Source organism: Labeo rohita, chromosome 20 (genome assembly GCF_022985175.1).
Source record: "Labeo rohita strain BAU-BD-2019 chromosome 20, IGBB_LRoh.1.0, whole genome shotgun sequence".
In the NCBI taxonomy this organism is placed as follows: domain Eukaryota; kingdom Metazoa; phylum Chordata; class Actinopteri; order Cypriniformes; family Cyprinidae; genus Labeo; species Labeo rohita.
The window spans coordinates 1556953-1576401 of NC_066888.1; the positions used below are offsets into that span (position 1 = coordinate 1556953).

The following is a 19449-nucleotide window of genomic DNA, read 5'->3' on the forward strand; positions in this document are numbered from 1 at the left end:
AACCAGAGCATAAGGGCGGGGCACGAAGGGCGGTGAATGTGACGCAAAGTTAAGTCGGACTCTGATTGGCTTTTGAGCCACGTGACGGGTAATGATTGGCTACGCGGTAAATTTAAAAACAATTCGTTGTTGAAAATATGCAGTTACTAGAGCGGGGTTAGTTAGCGATCGAAAAGGCGATATATCTAGTTATACGGACTTAAAGGTTTTATTAAACAGTTTTAAATGCGGCTAGCTTAAGCGTAAACATTCTCTCTCGGACTTTTTGTTTTCAACAAGAAGAAACGATGGACATTAACTCTTATTTTCAGTGAGTAGCATGTTAGCATGTCAGAGAGTGTATTAGCCCAGATCATGTTTATTATTCAGGTCCCATTTATCTCGTTTATTATTTTTCTCGCGTGATTTTTGTCATTATACCATTATGTTTTCATTCTCTCTAACATGTTTGTGTATTTTCCTTGTATAGACTGGTGTTTTTTCTAACCCACTCATATCAGAGCGAATGTGTGTGTCATTGCCTGTTAGTAATTTACACAGTGTCTGTGCGCCATGTAGGGTTGGGTATCGAAAATCGATTCCGATTCCAGAATCGGATACTTAAGGTCAGGAATCGGATACTTCTTGTGAAATTAAAATTTCGATTCTGCCTGTCGATTCTTATGTGCGGTTCTTTTTTTTTCATCCGTGAGGACCCGACCCGGCGATCTGCCAGGTCCTCGCTCGCTAATAGCGCTCCGGAGTATGGCTACACTTGCGATCAGAAGTCAAAAAAGCGAAGTATACAATTTGTGACAAGCCTAACCTGTTGCAACAGAGGTGTCACCACCAATATGACAAAGCATTTTAATTTAACAGCTCGTTAAAGATCACAAACACGGTTCAAACACCAACGTGATTCTGATCCTAAATTACAGTGAGTCATCTGTTTGATTCCTCAATCTCTCTTCCGTCATAATAGTGTGATCTGAACAGTCAAGTCTGTGTTCAAAGAGAGACACTGTCATGTGTATGAGTGAAACAGTGTCACAGTCTTTTCAACCACACAGTTCATTATTTCTGTGTTACAAACATTCAAATAATCACAGAAGTACCAGGATAAAAGTTCATAGCCCGGATATAAACTCAAAGTGTAAATCATCCTTTTGAAGTTAATTTGATATTCCAAATAATGTTAAAAGATTTATCGATTACGTTGTTATGCCAGTAGATGGCGAAAGGGGGCTGTTAATAATGTATTGGTCTTTGATCATTCATTCAAAAACATCATAATTCATCCCGTAATGAACCAATTCAATCTTGAATCATTTAAACATTTACCTATAAATTAGGTTTAAATGTGATTGTTTAGTTGTCTAATGTTGTTGTTGTTTTTTTGTTTTTTTTTTCCCCTCCGAATTGTAAGAGAACAACAACTTCTATTTAAAAGAACAACAATTTATCCAGGATCACTCAGCTCTGTTTTGCAAACAGCTCTTAAGTGAATCTTGTTTTTATGTACCCTGTTGATTTTTTGTTCATGGTATTGAGCTGCAACTAAATGTTTAGCGAACAAAGAAACAGAATAAATATGCTTGATATCATCTTTTATTCACAGGGGAATCGATAAGAGGAGTCGGAATCGGAATTGATAAAATTCTCTTGATATACAACCCTAATTCTATGTAAAGATTTATTACATGATGTGTACAATGGAGAAATACAGTAAACCAGCTGTAAACTTGTGTCAGTGGTCCTAGTGTGTTCTTGTTCATCATCGGACTGATTGTCACTGCAGGGCCTTTGAGGTGAGTGTGCAGAGCTACACTGGAGATGACCCTCTGGATCCTTGGGATAAGTAAGAACGTCTTCAATGTCTTCGTTATGGTTTTAAAACCATCCCCTTTCTGCTCGTTACACATGCTTGGTTTGTGCTGTGGCAGGTTTGTGCAGTTTCTCGATAGCAAGCTGTCCCTGGAAGAGACCAAGGGTTTATCTGTGGTGCTGGAGCGTCTCGTGCAGACCTTCCTTCAAGATGAGCGATACCACAACGACTCGCGATACGTCACTCACTGCGTCAGATGTGTAGGTTCACTCGCATACATTCCCAGTCACTCTAATTTGAAGATTGCGACTTGCTCTTGGAGATGAACGCAGTGATACCGCTCTGTCCAGGCCAATTTCTACAGCGATCCCATCGAGGTGTACAGCTATCTGCACGGCCGGGGCGTAGGGACGCAGACGGCGGTGCTGTATGTAGACTGGGCCCATCAGTTTGAGAAGAAAGGCCAGCTGTCCCAGGCTGAGATGGTGTACCAGAGAGCTCTGGAGAACAAGGCTCACCCACAGGACAGTGTGGTGCAGCAGTACAGGTGAGGCCCATTCTTGAACAGGGACAGTTCACCCAAAATCATTTACTCACCCTCTAGTTGTTCCAAACCTGTATGAGCGTCTTTCTACTGCTAAACACAAACAAGGATATTTTGGATGTCAGTGGCCACCGTCAGCTGTTTGTGTACCCACGTTCTTCAAAATATCATCTTTTGTGCTCAAAATAAAAAAGCTCATACAAGTTTGGCACAACTTGATGCTGATCTCTCTCTTTAAAGTTCTGTTACTGCAGGCGTCTTTCAGTAAAAACACACCCTCCAAATGTCGCATTGAGCTGTGTTGTATTTTCAGGCTCTTCCAGGACCGGATGAATGCTCAGACAGCAGCATCAGGTAGAGTAACTTGTGTTTGTGGTCCATCAGTTATGATACTATGAGCGAGGAGAGTAACCCGTACACTGTCGTCTCTTGACTGACTCAGATCATGTGCGGCAGCCTCTCCAGAACTCACAGCTGGTGAATCAGAACCCCAGACAGAGAGAAGCTGTTCAAGCACAGTGCAAGGTACAGGCCTCATCTCATCTCTGTTCATGTCTACTACTGCAGATCTCTAGTTCATGAATGTCAAATTAACTGAAAAATCTGCTGTTTACTCATGCCGATCCAAAGCCGTATGACTGACTGATGTGTGTGGAATGAAAAGAGGTGAAAGTTAGTCAGGGCTAAAAAAAAAAAAAAAAAAAAGTCATTTAATTCACCCTTCCACAATTTAAGGTCTTAAATTAGAGCAGAAAGTATACAGTGATGCATGCATTGGGGGAAAAAAAAAAAGTCTTTCCCAGAATTTTTTTGTTTTCCAGTACAAATATCATAAATCATGATACATTTACCTGAGATGCAAACTGAACATATGAAGTCTGGTTTTCTGAGAAATTGAACAAAATTGACTTTCTTAAAACAAGAACAAATATCTGCCAGTGAAATATCAAAACTTGTTTTCCTTTGGTTTAAGTTGATTTGTCTGAGCCCAGATGGATGGTTCTTGTTTTATTAAGTCACTTTTTTGATCACTTTCTCATAAAACAAGACATCCTACTTAGTCATTTTGTTTAAGGGGAGACACTGTAGGCAAAAACTTTTTTGTTTTGTTTTTTATTTTGTTTTTCATGCACCTGTCAAGTTTAAGATTTTCATAAAGTGGAAAGAAAACATCTAAAAGACACTTAAGTGTTTCTTTTATAGCACTTTATCTATTTGTGTCAATAGATTTCAATTACAATATGTATTTTTAAAGGCTGTTTTCTCAAAATGAGTTTTTTTTTTTTTTTTTTTTTCTTTCTTTTTTTTTTTTTTTTTTCTCTTCTTCTCCTCCTATACTGAGCCGTGAATCTCCACTTCAGCAGCACTTACACAGCAAACTTTACATTTTTATTCCTGTCTATATCTTGAAGGTTTTTACAGATTTGTTCATGTATATAATTTGCTTGATTTTATATAACATTTTGTTCCCCTCAATTGCATATTTAAACCTAATATTTTAGAAAACTTGTAATGCAATTATCAGTGTAATCAATTGACTGGGTAAGGTGATAACTATTAAATTTTTATTTATTTATTTATTTATTTATTTTTAAACTCTCTTCACCTGCAGTGTCTTGCCTTAAAGCACATTTATCTTGATTTGAGAGAGAACATTTGTATTTTATCTTGGGGGATAAACTTCATGTATGTTTGTTTGTTTTGTTTTTTTTGTTTGTTTGAAATTGAAATTAAATTGAAATTGTACATTAAAAATACGCATAAATTTCGCAAAAACGTAAACGTTTTTCAGGCAATTCGAAAACGAAATATTTCACAAAACTGCAATGGAAATGGCTTTTTTGCATTTACAGGTCACCTTGTCGCATGATCATTCCTTAATGTAACAACCTCAAAAAACATCCATCGGCATGACAAAAAAATTGTTTTAGTCGCATAACATTGGTTACTGTGTTTCACAATGTTTATAAAATATCCCAAATGTTATGTGCAAATCTGTAATGGAGACGCACCTAGTGTTTTACTAAGCTTGAGTTTTTTCTGTTGCAGGATCCGGAAGCGCCCTCTCCTGCTCCTAGAATGGTGCGAATGTAAGTGTGTATGACGCTGGCTTCATGTTCAGTAGGGCTTTGTGCAGCGCTCATGATGATGATGTTTTAATCGCTCCCCATTCTCAGAATCTCGCGCTCGGAGAATAACCCGGTCCGGACGGGCGGCAGTAACGGCGTGGAGTGTGTGTCCATGTACTGTGTGAATGAGCTGCAGTGTGAGGGATCGGAGCTGTCATTTGAGGAGCTCAGAGCCAGACGCTACTTTGCTAAATGTAAACAACAGGAAGAACAGCGGCGACTGGGTGAGAAGAACTTCCCACACTGCACCAATAAAACACGCACACGGAGAATTGTCATGCCATCACTGTCTCACCAACGGATCCTCTGCAGTGAATGGGTGCCGTCAGAATGAGAGCCCAAACAGCTGATAAAAACATTACAAGTAATCCACACCATTCCAGTCCATCAGTTAACATTTAGAGAAGACGAAGCTGAAAAAACAAATCCATCATTAAGATGTTTTCAAAGTAAACTATGAGTCCATAATACATAATAACTTCTCCTTTAGTGAAAAAGTGGTCTGGTGTGAATTAGGAGAGAAATCTGCACAGATCAAGCACCGTTTACGAGCCAGAACAACTCTAAACAAATATGCGGCTGGATTTTGATGCGAGAGACAACAGGTGGACTTTATCACTGGAGGAAGCGTTATTATGGATTATAGTTAAAGATGTCTTATTCTAATTTAAAAACGGCTTAATGATGGATTTGTTTCCTATAGCTTTTAACTTCACAGGTGTTAACTGATGTGTGGAATATTGTGATTTGGATGGGTACTTTATTGAAAGGCTGTGTGTGATTGCACTGCATAAGATGCCAATGTGTCAAATCTAAATGATCTAAATTCCTCTTCTGAGTGGTACAGTGGACACACTGTGAAACTGTGGTCAGATGCACCTCACATGGACTGACTAGAGCCCATATCTATGCAGAGCTTTTCTTCCATCTCTTATGTGTTGCTGCAATGCCTGTTGTTTGATCAGCTGAGGAGCAGCGCAGGCTTTGGGAGGAGGAAGAGGAGGTGAGGAAGATGAAGCAACTCTTGGATGATCTGGAGAAGAAAGCGATTCTACAGCCAGCAGAGCAGGGAAATCCAGCAACAGCTTCTTTTATGGTAGAGATCTCATTCTGACTGTCACACCATGCACTTTTTTTTCTGCATGTCACGAGTGCGGCTCCATTTATTACCCGTGTTGTAACACAAAAAAAGAAAGATCTGTGTTTCCCCCTTATTTTATAACATGCTTAGTTTGTAATCCCTTATTTTTGTTTTTTAATTGAAAAACACAACAAGAGTTTAAAAAAAAAACAAAGCCAAGCTCTGTAAACCTAGAAGTACTTTCAAATAGGCACTTTTGCTTTTGGCTTTGACACCAAGTCCTCCACCTTCATCTGTCAGTCGTCACTTCTTACTCTATTAACGTGATAGTGAGATCTGATTGTACAGAGCAAACACTTTCAGTTTAGAATTGTAGCGTCTGTTGTCCCGCTGAAGGCTGAACTAAATTTTTTTTTTGTTTGTTTGTTTTCTATAAGAAAAGCAAAGGTGGTGGGCCACTAATGTAACATAAAGAGTGTCTGACTTTTGATGAAGCAAGAGAAGTCGTTTTTTAAAGCAGCTAGGTAATAACCCTTCAAATGTTGATTTGTTTTTATTGTAATGTGCAGGGAGCAGCGGTTGTAGCCCCTGAGCCAGCGTGGTCCTCCAGACCGCAAACAGGACTGAAGCTCCAGATGGAGCACTCTGTAGGGGGCGCTGGGACACGGGATAATAGTGTGGCTGAAACGAGCCATCCAGCTCCGTTACCCAGTGCAGCCTGCGGTACCCGACTCGAGAGTGTGCTAGGACAGACACATCACAGCACATCCCTGGTCCAGAGCAGCAGCTGCGCTGTCCCCGACAACAGACAGCCGTGAGTGTCAACCACACAACTCCATCTGAAATAGACCGCTGCTTTCACTCAGTTTAAGAGTGATGAAAATGTGCAAAAGGAATAGTTCATCCAAAAATGATAATTTGCTGAAAACGTGCTCGCCCTCAGGCCATCCAGAATTAGGATGAGTTTGTTTCTTTATCAGATTTGGAGAAGTGTAGCATTCCATCACTTGCTCACCAATGGATCCTCTGCAGTGAATGGGTGCCGTCAGAATAAGAGTCCATAATAATTTATGAGTGTAGGTCATGTTCTACATTGCGCAAGGTTTACAATACGAACCTTACATTATAAAACTAGTGCTTGTTCACAGTTTGACAACAGAAGGACTGTTAAAATCATGAAATTAAAAATAAGCTGTGAAACATTCACTCTGGATCATAGAGGCACATTACTGTCACTGTTTTGTTACCTTGTACCGCTCTGTCTTTCTAAATGGGGAAAAATGGGGAAGTTTAGCGTTACTGCTCATTAACTTAGTCTTAGCAAAATAGTCATAAAACCCAACGTGAAAGTCATTTGAGCGTCATCCTGCTTAAAAAAAAAATGGTGGTATATTTTTGGCATTATTATTGTCCACCTTAATTTGTGCTGTTAGTTAGCGTTCTCATCAATGTCATTACTTGTGCTATGTTTAGAATTTTAAATCAAAATTCAGCATTGCATTTGTACAAGGTGCTGAAGTACGTGAATTTGACTTTTTGAAATTAAAGGCCTGGAAAACCCTTGAAAATAGCAATATTACTGAAGAGGTACTTGAAAAGTGCTTGAAGTATTCAGATTTCTCAGCACACATCTTTTCGCACAAAATTCATGCAGTTCATAAAACATAATTTTTTTGGTTATTTCAGTTGATGTCAGAAAACTAGTAAGGTATGCCAGTAGCAGTACTGACAATGTCATGTAAGCAATACTGAAGGAGCAAAAAGAGGAACAGATGAACCAAATTAATTTACGCTGGAACCGCTCCGATTGATTCCACCTCATGACTTCAGTCATTCATTTCAAGTGATTCACTAGCAAAAACCAGATCAAATTAAAAGAGCCATTCATTTTTGAAATTTATTATCACTTGTAATGACTTTAAAAAGCACGTAGAGATGAGTGAAATGGAGCTTTTCGAAACTCTGAATCAGTTAAACCATTGCATCACAAAACGATTCACGAAAGCACTCCAGTCCGCATTCACATTCGAAGCGCTCCAATCGGAAATCTGAATTTGTTTCAGATGACGACTTCTAATTGCGTATTGTGAATCATTTGACTTGCATTGGAACTTCGGTGCGGGTCGACTTAATCAGCACTTCAAATCACTAATTGTTTGATTTAGATCGGAACTTTGTGTATCTCAAATCAATCGATTCAGATCTGAACGTTGGCACACATATCGCAAATCATTTGATTTAGATCAGAACTGGTTTGTGAAAATGAATGTTTCAAATCAGATGTTTTACTAATGATTGGTGAGGGTTTGCAAATCATTTGATTCAGTTTGGGACTTCGGAGCAAAATTCTAATCTTTTTTTTTTTTTTTTCTCTCTCCTTTTCCTTAAACCAGGGGTGCTCAACCCTGTTCCTGAAGATCTACCTTCCTGCAGAGCTCAGCTCCAACCCTGATGAACTCTGCAGGAAGGTAGATCTCCAGGAACAGGGTTGAGCACCCCTGCCCTAAAAAGTAGTAAATATCATACCATTAAGGCAATACAAATATAAAAACAGAATAAAAGAAGAATACAAATCCCTTAAGAAAATTCACCGTGGATTTAGTATAGTACTATGAAGTGTAGTATACTTTGTAATAATTTAGTATATTTTTATTTGTCTATTTATCTTTTTTTAGAATTTGAAAGAGTAGACATTGTAAATGACATCTCTGATTGAAGTCCTTGAAAATCAAAAAAGTAGTTCTTAAAAGCTCCTGGAATTTTATTTTACAGTATCTGTTCGAACCCTGGCATCCTCCACATTGCACTCACTTTCTGATGCCCTTCACCTGTTTGACACACACTGTATGAATCTTGTGATGCTAGTCATGATTATTTGATGCACAGAAGCTGTAGTGACGTGTTTCTCTGTCTGTAGTGACGCGTGTGATCAGGGTGGTGCGGATGTGAACGCAGACAGTGAGTATGTCTCCTCATGTACACACTGATCCAAAGAGCTGCTGTACTTTCTTTCACTCTTACTCTGTCTCTCTCTCAGCGTCATGTGGCGTGTTCAATCACTCTCACGTCACTCCAAACACATCTCTGAGTTTCGCTCACGCCACACCATCCCGTGCTCTTCCTTCCCCCACTGTCAACACGCGTGAGGCTTTGGGTAAGAGCACACACATCTCTTGGGTTCACGCTGTTACGTGTGGCTGTTGTGGTTGATGTGTGTTGTTCTGTAGGTGTGATCATGGACATGTTTCAGGCGCCCACCCTCCTCCAGGAGTCCATGTTCAACAACACCGTTCAGCCGGAGGACAGTTTTGAGAAGAGCTGCAGAATCAGTACGTCCTGCTCTCAGATACACACACACACACACACACACACACACGTTTGTTTTTGTGAATTGTGGGGACTTTCCATAGACTTCTATAGTTTTTATACTGACAAAACGATATTGTCTATCCCCTAACCCAACCCTAACCCTAAACCTAGCCCTCACAGGAAACATGTTTGCATCGTTACATTATCAGATAAACACCATTTACTACTTTTAATCTGCGGTCCCCACAATGTCAAAAATTTCAGCTTTTACTATCCTTGTGGGGACATTTGGTCCCCACAATGTAGCAAAACAAGTATACACACACACACACAAACTCCAGGACCAATAATAGTTTCTACACGGCACTGGCGATCCAGAAAATGCTGTAATTTGCTGAATTTGATAGTGACACTGAGTTCTGATGGCTGTTATTTTGTCTTCGCACAGCGTTTGGCTTTTGAAACCACGTGCTGCTGGTTATAATGCGCTCTGATTGTGTCGTCTTGTTGTTCAGGTAGCGCCCCCTCATGTGGTCAAGCTCCCAGCACGACTCCATTCATGATTTACCAGGACAGAAATGAGCAGGAGAACGGAGGGTGAGACGAGGCCTTTCGTTCATCCAGTGATGTGAATGGTCTCTGTAAGACTCTGTGTTTGAGACAGTGCTCTGACTGTGTTCTCTCCATATCCTTCAGTTTTGGTCAGGACAGAAGCAAACCTCCAGTGACCCGAGCGCTGATGGAGATCCCCGTGTCCAAAGCCAATGTAAGTCTTGTTAGCAGCTGTAGAGTGATCGAGGCCAGTAATCAAGCGAATATTGTTGTGTTGTCTTCTTGACCTTGTTTGTCTTTTTTAGGACGCTCCGGTCAGCGCAGAGTCTGTGACCGATGAGAGCACCTTGTGGGCAGCACGTAATGTCTCGGTAGGCCCGTGTCCCAACCACACCCGTGACTTCGCCCTGTCCGCTCATCTGGTGTCCACACCGCGCCACCCTCATGCGCCGCACTCATGGGACATGGAGCAGGGCCAAGGTATTTAACTGCAAGATTTCACATATCCACTACTCTTGGTTGATCTGGGTGTGATTTGTGACTGTCCTCTTCTCAGAGGAAAATGCAGAGGTCAGAGCTGTCAGCAGTTCAGAGGAAAACCCATACACGCGACAGCCCACGAAACTCAGGTATCATCCTCACTGAACACAACATCATTATTCTCAAGCACTTCCTTTGCTGATTTCTTGAATATGGTCCATAGTGTACATACTGTACCCACTTTATTTTGCAAATGGGAAGCTATTTCCTGTGAATTTCCTGTGAAAGACTTGTGATTCAACAGCTTCTGTAGGTAAATAACTGAGTAGAAATGCCTGTTTTTTTTCATTGCATTTGTAATTTTTAAAAACACTGCATAGAGAAAGTGAAAGAATATGCTTTAGTTGTTATTAGATGTCTTAATTGGTTTAGCAAAGATACGATAATAAAAGCAAAACTATTTGTGCTACAAACCAGTGTATAAATTAAAATATGGCAACAAATAGCAGTTTGCAGTATCAAGCAGCATAAATGACTGTTAGATGACATTGGAAGCCTTACAAATGCCCATGTGTGTTTTTAGGTTAAAAATAAGCTGGATATAATGATGCATTGAAACTGAAAATTCTGGACTGAAGCTGAAAATTCAGGATGCACTTGACCAAAAAGTGAAAGCAAAAATAAATTGTAATGATTAATCAAATAATTAAACAAATCTCTTTAAAGGGGTCATTGGATGCAAAGTTCACTTTTACATGTTGTTTAAACATAAATGTGTGTACAAACACCCCATAATGTTAAAGTTCTCCTATTTTGCCTTTTCAAGTATGACCTTTCATGCAGTGTGTCATGTAGCTGTATGTGAACACAAACTATCTGCAAAGTTGTGAAGCCCACAGTGCACGATAGATAAAGTTATTGTCTATCAAAATGAGTCGGCTCACAATCGCCTGAACAAGTCGTCAGGAATTTGAATCCTATTCTGTTATGGCCATACGTCACGAAGTAACACATTTGCATAATGTCTGCCCACGTTCTACATCTCAAACAACTTGCCTGCCCATAAACACAGTAAAATTTCCATGTGGTTTATGTCATGTCAAGAAGACGCTGTATCCAACGCTGTGAGAGTAAATTTGTTTCCATTCATTTCAATTGCTTGCGCTGCACGAAGGCGGATTGTTTCTGCATCAACCAAAGTTCACACGCAGCGGAGCGCACCACTGACGCGCTCAAAGTTTCAATTATTTGAACCTTTGCCGCTGTGCTCTCGACACGCGCTGTACGCGGTAGACCAATCCTAAAGGACTGCGCCATCTGACCAATCACAGCAGCGAGGGCTCACGAAAAGGAGGGGTTTAGAGAGACTGATTCTTTGAACTGCTTCGCACGAGTCGTTTATGAATCATTTAGAAGTGAGGTCAAATTAAATCTATTTTTGGAGAAAACTGAAGTATTTTTTAACCTTGCATAGTGATCAGTACTCTAATTAAAAACATTTACATTGCAAATAAGACACAAGTGTTTTAAATCAACTTTGTGATAACTGAATTGTTTCTACTTCAGTTTGTTCGGTTTGTGAAAAATAAACAGTTAAACAGTGGCTGTAATAAATTAACTTATTTTTATGATAGATGCATTCAAACATACATTAATGAACAAGTGAAAATATGAGTATGTGAACTAGTGCGCATATTGATCAAAATCCTCTCTAGAATTTTTTTTTTTTTCTAGCCGATTGAGTTTATGGCGATTGAATGTGACCTTGTTCTCAAGCAGTTTAATTGACGTCCTTCTGCCGTTTTAAAACTGATTTTGTGATTTAAATGGGAAATGATTAATTTCAGTAAGTTCTTCTGTTTCTTTGAATAAATCCATATCGTATCATTCCATTAAAAGTGAGAAATCATTTTTGTTAATCCAAAACTAGCATCACACCACTGTAATGTTATCTTTATGTGCACAAAATAGACAGTGACAGTCAAAATGCATCATCAGACTAATTAATCATGACTGATTTTGTCATTTCAGGCTTCAAAATCTCATTAACAGTTTCAGATGAAAATGTTCGGTTGCTGAAATTTCTGTGTGTCATACTACAATTTGAAGTCATTAGTGTTGAAAGTGTAGTTGTGGCCTTGTCTGCGTTATGCTGTAGCTGATGGCCGAGTGTCTGGTTTGCCTGCAGTCCGATCATGGAGCAGAGTCCGTTGGAGGAGAAGCCGTCAGAGCTGGCGGAGTGCAGCATGCGCGCTCAGGGCACTATCGTCGGGGAAGGGGTGTCGTTAGCTGGTGTCGTTTCCCTGGCCCAACAAAGCCAAACCTCCTGCAGCAGCAGCAGACATCCGCTGGCCGCCCTGTCCTTCCCCGACCACACGGCCCTGAGGACGCACGAGGAGTCCATGAGGAGCAGCACCAGACCGAGCTGGAGCATTTATCAGAGCCCAGAGAAAGAGCCCACACTGCCCGCTCCAGCGCATCAAGAAACGGTTGATGTTCTCCTGCCGAAGAGGTCCTTTCACAGGCGCAAGTCTGGGAAAAAGCCATTGGAGGAGAACCAGGATGTCCTCATGAGTCCGACAGCCGACCCGGGAGCGAACTGGTTCCAGATGAACAGCTCGACACACGCGGTAGAACCAGATCTCAATGTCATGAAGAGTCCTCCTGTCGTCTCTGGCGTCACCCAGCCCGCCTGGACCATCTACCAGAGCCCTGAGAAAGCTCCTGAAACAGACTTCCTGTGGGTGACGATCTCAGAGCCGGCGGCGGAGCAGGATTTAGGCGTGCTCTCGGGGCTGGAGGAAGTAGATGTTCTGCTTCCCAAAAAATCGTTCCAGCGCCGCAAATCGGGGACAAAAGCGCTGCAGGCGTTGCATGAATCTCTCCTAATGAGTCCAAAGCAAGCCCCTAAACCGGCTCAGGAGGAGCCCATGAGTCCAGACCCGGCTCCAGCTCACCAGGACTGGTTTTGCGCTGACAGCCCCAAGCGGCTGACCGAACCGGATTTGGATGTGATGGCCAGCCCACCGCAGAGCTCCAGGACACTGAACGCTCCCATGAGCCCCATGGACACATCCAGAGCAGGTATTAGTGACCCACCTGTGCAGTCTCACAAGTGGCTTTATACTGCATGACACACAGAGGCTTTATCGTGTATCGGTGCTCATCATGTGCTTGTTTCTGCAGTTTGTGCTCAGCCGCTGTCAGACCCCTGGGATGAGGAGCTGCTCGTGTCTCTGCTCTCCAGCCTGCAGCCTCCTCTCTCCTCCCACCCCAACCTCACCGTCTGGAGCTGCCGCCTGCCCACCATCACGCCCAAAATGACCGTCCAGATCGGTACGTCTCGCTCATCTAGCCAGTGTTCTTTACATCTCAGTGCTGTTCACGTTGACAGATCACCTCTACGAGCGCTTTCACGTTGTTCAATCCATAAAGTCTTTGGGATGAGTTGCAGCATTCTTGGAGAATTAAAGGGGAAGTTTGCTTTTGTATAGTTACAACATGAGAAGTGTATGTAAATGAGCAATGTGCATCCAGATATCCATGTTTATTTGTGAGCAATGCAAATCAAAATGTTTTTGTTAAAAGTGAACACTAAGGGGTTAACGGGTCGTAGTTGATCCATGATCTGAATGAACGAGGCCACGTGGTTCAGCACGTGTTTTGTGGATTAATTGTCAAAATTTAACCATCGTAGAGTGAACGTTTGTCATTTGTACTTGTTTTGTCTTGCCAGTTTACACATTCAAACAATTTTAAACCATTCCAATGCAAGAAGAGGTGAAAGAACTCGATTTGGTACTCAGAAACACAGCTGACGCATTTCAGACAGCATTTCAGACAATGGGTTTAATTTCTCTTTCGCATACACACAAAATTGTCAAAATACCCATCTTGACAGTCATTCTGCTAAACGCAGTCAGTTATGTGTTAAGTGAATGAAAACAGCTGAGAAAGAAAGTGTTCTGTAATAAATGTATGTATGGTCTTGGTCTGAAGTGCCACAAGTGACTATAAGGACATTTGCGTATCTCAAAAAACATGGATGCCACTGGCCAACAAAATGTGAGCATTGGTTAGATGAGACTAACAGACGCCGAAAACTGTTTCTGCAGTCAATGCCTGTCGCTGGAGGGTGATATCGCATTTTTCAACCAGTGGTTCTCAACCTATTTTTTTTTTTTTTTTTTTTTGTTTCCCCCCCACTGGGCCGCACTATGGCCCAAGTGCTAGTCTTGTGGGCTGCATATCATTTACATATTACGTCACCAGTGCAAAACACCCAGATTTATAATATTATAAATATTATGATATCTAAAACGATTACATTTATTGATTATAAATAAACAGTGGTGTAGTGGTGCCTAAAGTAGTGGGTATATGCATAATTTATCCCCCGGAATAAGTTATTCACTGGTTTAAGAAATTTCTGATCGTAGAAACCTGCTTTTCATTTTTGAGGTATTGTTTTCATTTTAATGTACTGACTAAATTAGTAATCAATAATAATTATTATTATTATACGAGTCTGCACGCCTCCCTGGTGGAGGAGTGGACGGAGCAGGCGTGGGTGCGGGCGCATCAGGCGCAATCATCAAACGTATTTTAAAGGAAGCCGGCGCCACTGTCCTGACTGGGTGTTTTAGGGAATATTTGCATTTATTCACATGCGATAGAAATAGCTATTCATGTGGTGGACTGTTATGATTCTGGCTAATGCAGGACACTACTAAATGATGCGCATCAGAGAGATTTAGAAAACCGAAAAGTTGATGCCAAAAGTCAGCACTCTCCTACCTTCACTGTTGATACTGCCACTTTTCTTGTTTGTATTCCTTTATTGGCTTAATCCACACGTCGTTTTTTTCCTTAACAACAAATTTGTTCATTCTGATGCTTAATTTTATTGAACTAATGGCTGCTGAATTTTGCCAAAGCATGCACTTGTCTGTTTGTTAAATGTGTAATTAGGCCTACGTGAATACATAGGTCTGTTCATATCTGAAAATAATATATGACAAGCAACATTATTTCATATAAAAACATTATAGTTCATAGTTGTTTAGTACATTGTAAAACCGTTAACTGTAAAAGTTATTTTGTTATGTGTTTGGTGGGCCACATTTGGATTCATGACGGGCCCGCAGGTTGAGAACCACTGGCGTAAACGATTGTACATTGTGCGGTTTAGAGCTCCTCATTCCAGGCAACTTTGCCTCTAGAACCACCGATGTCAATTAAATTGTTTGTTAAATGATTGAGATTATGTCAAAAACCTACTTTTGTGAACTAGTCCTAGGTTTTTTGCTGAATCTGGAAAAAACACTGCAGTACAATTCTCTGGACTCTCTAGGCCAATAATTATCAAACAAAAATTTTAATTTGACCTTTTGGGAAGCTATGACGGGGTCGTTTAGAAAAGGGGCCCGTCCAAATTTACCCAAAATCCAATAAAGCCTAAAGGAAAACTCAAAACTTCAGGAAACCTGACAGGTGATTCTAAATATGCATGCAAAGTTTTAAGGAGATCAGACCACAGCTGGCACTTTAAAGGGGTCATCGGGTGCCCATTTTCCTCAAGTTGATATGATTCTTTAGGGTCTTAAAGAAAAGTCTCTAATATACTTTGATTAAAAATTCTCAATGGTTTTGTAAAACAACACCCTTTTTACCTTGCCCAGACTTGGTCCTGGAGGGTTAGGTCTTACCCCAATTAGACACCAGCTAATCAAGCTCTTCTAGGCATACTAGAAACTTCTGGACAATTGCGTAGAGGCAAGTTGGATCTAAACTCTGCAGGATACCGGCCCTCCAGGACCTAGTGTGGGTACCCCTGGGCTATTGCTACAAATATACCCGTGCTACTTATGACTGGTGTTGTGGTTCAGGGTCACGTATAGTAAAATGCAGATGAATTCAGTCTCGCTCCAGTCAGATCTGAGTGCTGCACATCCCTGCTATAGATCTCCTCATATTCATTTTCTGCTGGTACTGTGCTGTGTGAGCTCAATGTGTCTCCATGTGTCTCTCGCCTTCAGCTGGAGAGTCTCTGCGAGTGGACTTTGTTCTGGGACAAGGAGCGTTTGCCACGGTGTACCAGGCCACCAACCTCATGAGCTCACAGAAACTCTTCCTGAAGGTAATGAGAGGGCGCACGCACCGGATATACAGATATTAGTGACGTCACACACATCACCTGTGAAGTTCTGCCTCAGAAGTGCTTCACATTCAGCACTTGTAGTGACTCACTTTTAAACTCATGGTGCTGGATTGAGCATCAATAAAGTGAAGAGCAACCTTTTCTTGTGTTCAAATAACATCATTTGTTCTTCCTCCGTTGCTCTCGTAGGTGCAGAAGCCAGCGAACCCATGGGAGTTTTACATCGACAGCCAGCTGAACGCCCGTCTGCAGCCCGGTGTGCGGCACCTCTTCAACACCATATACTCCGGCCACCTCTTCACCAACGGCAGCGTCCTGATCGGAGAGCTGCACAACTGTGGCACGCTACTGGTGAGGAGGTCGTAAAACACATCACAGCCCACTTTTACTGTCCTCACAGATGAATCTAGCCAGTTGCTTCTCAATTATTCATCTCTAGTTTGGTTGGCCAGTAAAGAGCATGTTTTTAAACAAACTGGTGTATTCCTGCAAATTTTTTTTTTTTGATGTGGCCACTTCACTACAAAATCAGTTTTAAAATAAGACAAAACAAACATTAAAATCAAAAATAAAGATATTGCTTTTTTATTTCATTACCTAAACAACTGCATTTGTTTTTTTTTTTTTAAAGCCAGTAGTATTAAAAACATGGATCGATGAGTAAGCCTGAATTTTTTTCTTTTTCCCTTTATCTTTCTATAAGTCAGTCCATGCTTGTCATGTCTGAAGTGTGTTGTGCAGGCATCTGTGGCTCAGTAAGAACATGCATTCCCATCGCGACACCAGAACATCAGCCAAACAACCGATAAAACATCTGTCACAGTCACCTAAATGTACCTAAATGCTGGTGTTGTCCTCTCTCGTCCTCCAGAGCGCTATAAACCTTTACAAGAGCCGCAGTGAGAAGGTGATGCCGCAGCCTCTGGTGCTGTACTTCACCGTCTGCATCCTGCACATGGTCGAGCAGCTGCATCAGGCCAAAATTATACATGCCGACATTAAGCCCGACAACTTCCTTTTGGGAGAGAGGTACGTACTCGAACAGCGTTTCACTGATGGGCCGGTGGTGGCAGGCTGAATGACGTGTGCTGTCGCTGCTGTTCAGGTTTCTGGAGAATGACTGCTTTGAGCAGGATCATCTGGAGCACGGCCTGGCTCTGATTGATCTTGGGCAGAGCATCGATATGACGCTCTTCCCAGAAGACACTGCTTTCACTGCCAAATGCATGACGTCAGGCTTCCAGTGTGTGGAGATGCTGAGCGGCCGACCCTGGACCTACCAGGTGAGCATCGTTAGCTGTCAATGAAAGCAGACTATTATTAGAGAAACTGTGATTAAACTTAGACCTACCTGTGCATTAAATGGTTTTAATGCACACCTGCCAGCCAATCAGAATTGAGTATTCAGACAAACAGTTGTTTAATGTGATTTTGAGTTTCTCACTGATTTTGTGTCTAGTTGGTTTAGTGTTCTGTTTGACAAGTGCTCACTCTTGCTTATGATCTTGCTTTTCTAACAGACTGATTATTTCGGCATTGCGGGGACGGTCTACTGTATGATGTTTGGGACGTACATGCAGGTTAAACAGGAAGGTGGCATTTGGAGAACAAATGGAGTTTTCAAAAGGTAACATGAATCCGTGCTGGATCATGACTAGTGTTGAAGCACGTTTTTGAGGTGACCGTAATGTTCATTCTGTCTTTTTCTGTCAGGAACGTTCACGCTGATCTCTGGCAAGATTTCTTCCACACGCTGCTGAACGTGCCGGACTGCAGCTCTTTGCCGTGTCTGAGAAGTCTACGCCTGCGACTCGACGCCGTCCTGCAGGAGAATTACAGCAGCAAACTGCGCAGTCTGAAAAACAGACTGGTGGTGCAGATCCTGGAGGCGCGCTCCTCACGCAGATGATTCTCCTGCTAGCTTTGGTTTGAACGCAGAGGCTTCATTTGACTGCATTCAAACATTGTCACTTTTCTGTAGGTGAGATGCTGTGTGTGCAGTATGATACAGACTGCTTTGTGTTTTTCATTTTCTACTTTTAAAGATTTTAAATTGTAAAAAAAAGAAAAGTCAATGAAGCCTTTTGTAGATTTCAATAAATCTTGGTTCACAAACCCTAGTGTTTTTTTTTTTTTTTTTTTTTTTGTTGTTGTTTTTTTTTTTTGTTTTTTTTGCAGTTCATCTGCGTCACACTAGATGAAGCTGTTGGACAGATAAAGAAATGTAGTAAATTTGACTGAAATTATTTAATGAGCCTTATTTCTCTGCAGAATTTCTCTATTCCCCATATAATTGGATGATTTAAATATTGGGGGCTGCACACTCATACTGTACATTTACACAAAAGTGAATACTAGATATACTACTGTATATCTAGTATTCACTTTTGTGTAATGGATCAAATCCTTTCATCAAAGTTGTCCTAAAACCAAAACAATACTCATGCTTGTCTTGGGACAGTTTTGATCAACTTTTTTGATTCACTTCAAATGTTGACTACTGTAGATAGTCAGTACCAGCTGAACAAACCCTGCTATTTGTTTTCTATGTGTTGTCAGAGTGAGCCCAAGTGGCCAAAAAAAAAGTAATTTTTGCTTATTTATTTTATTTATTTATTTATTTTTTGCCAGGCAGTGTAGTGTGCACTCAAAACCATCACACCTCCCAGATTTGATTTAAGATTTTTGTTTTGTTATTAGCACAGAATTTTGACATTTTTCCTGAAACACAACAGAAATTGAGCACACTGGTTATTTTGGAGGTTTTGTTCCAATTGGGTGCATGGCCCAGTTTATTAAAGTAGTTAAATGTGAATGGCCTAACCATGGGAAATTTGCTATGTTCAACTTGTCTGGAGAAATGTGAAACCAAAGAAAAGCAATCAGAAGAATTAAATTAATATCTTTTGATCAGTGGGTGGCACCTCTCCAAACCATTTTTGCACCATCTCAACACAACCAAAGCGTCAGAAAAATATAGCCTCATGTCCACTTTAGCATACTTGGTGTGAATGAAATTCATGAAAACATCTCTTAGAAACAATTTTAAAAATTGCATTGAGGTTTGGAGTATTTGGAGGAAATAGAGATTTTTTTTTTTTTTGCTGTATGGCAGGGTGCATGAACCTGCTGAAAGAGGCTGCTGCCACCATTGGCATGAATGTCTACATCCTGCATGGCTACTTCATCCAATGTTCTTTGTTCTCTGTGTTCTTACACAGACCAAAATGATAAATGCAACACTTTTGTTTTTGTCCCATTTTTCATGAGCTGAACTCAAAGATCTAAAACTTTTCCTGTGTACATAAAAGGCCTATTTCTCTCAAATATTGTTCACAAATCTGTCTAAATCTGTGTTAGTGAGCACTACTTCTTTTGCCGAGATAATCC

The 19449-nt window shown here is 41.0% G+C and overlaps 1 protein-coding gene across 2 annotated transcripts; it reads left to right on the top strand.

The window, feature by feature from the left end:
- The first annotated feature begins 115 nt into the window (after positions 1-115).
- bub1 (BUB1 mitotic checkpoint serine/threonine kinase) lies at positions 116-18168 on the top strand. Of its 2 annotated transcripts, XM_051137931.1 has the most exons (25): positions 116-310; positions 1778-1837; positions 1923-2064; positions 2155-2351; positions 2662-2702; positions 2791-2873; positions 4398-4438; positions 4526-4701; positions 5443-5573; positions 6128-6372; positions 8476-8516; positions 8596-8712; positions 8786-8887; positions 9383-9464; positions 9564-9633; positions 9725-9899; positions 9976-10048; positions 12088-12983; positions 13086-13235; positions 15938-16038; positions 16249-16410; positions 16931-17088; positions 17165-17342; positions 17580-17686; positions 17773-18168. In XM_051137931.1, exons 1-25 carry the CDS (start codon positions 288-290, stop codon positions 17966-17968), a joined length of 3747 nt encoding a protein of 1248 aa, XP_050993888.1. In that variant the 5' UTR covers positions 116-287; the 3' UTR covers positions 17969-18168. The 2 variants fall into 2 exon arrangements, with proteins under 2 accessions (XP_050993888.1, XP_050993889.1); XM_051137932.1 differs by lacking the exon at positions 8596-8712.
- The last annotated feature ends 1281 nt before the right edge of the window (positions 18169-19449 follow it).

Excerpts from the sequence above, each read along its gene's own strand:
- bub1 (XM_051137931.1), top strand. The coding sequence starts at position 288 with ATGGACATTAACTCTTATTTTCA. Across the intron at positions 2,703-2,790 it reads TGCTCAGACAGCAGCATCAG|ATCATGTGCGGCAGCCTCTC; the intron begins GTAGAGTAACTT and ends TGACTGACTCAG. Across the intron at positions 2,874-4,397 it reads CTGTTCAAGCACAGTGCAAG|GATCCGGAAGCGCCCTCTCC; the intron begins GTACAGGCCTCA and ends TTTCTGTTGCAG.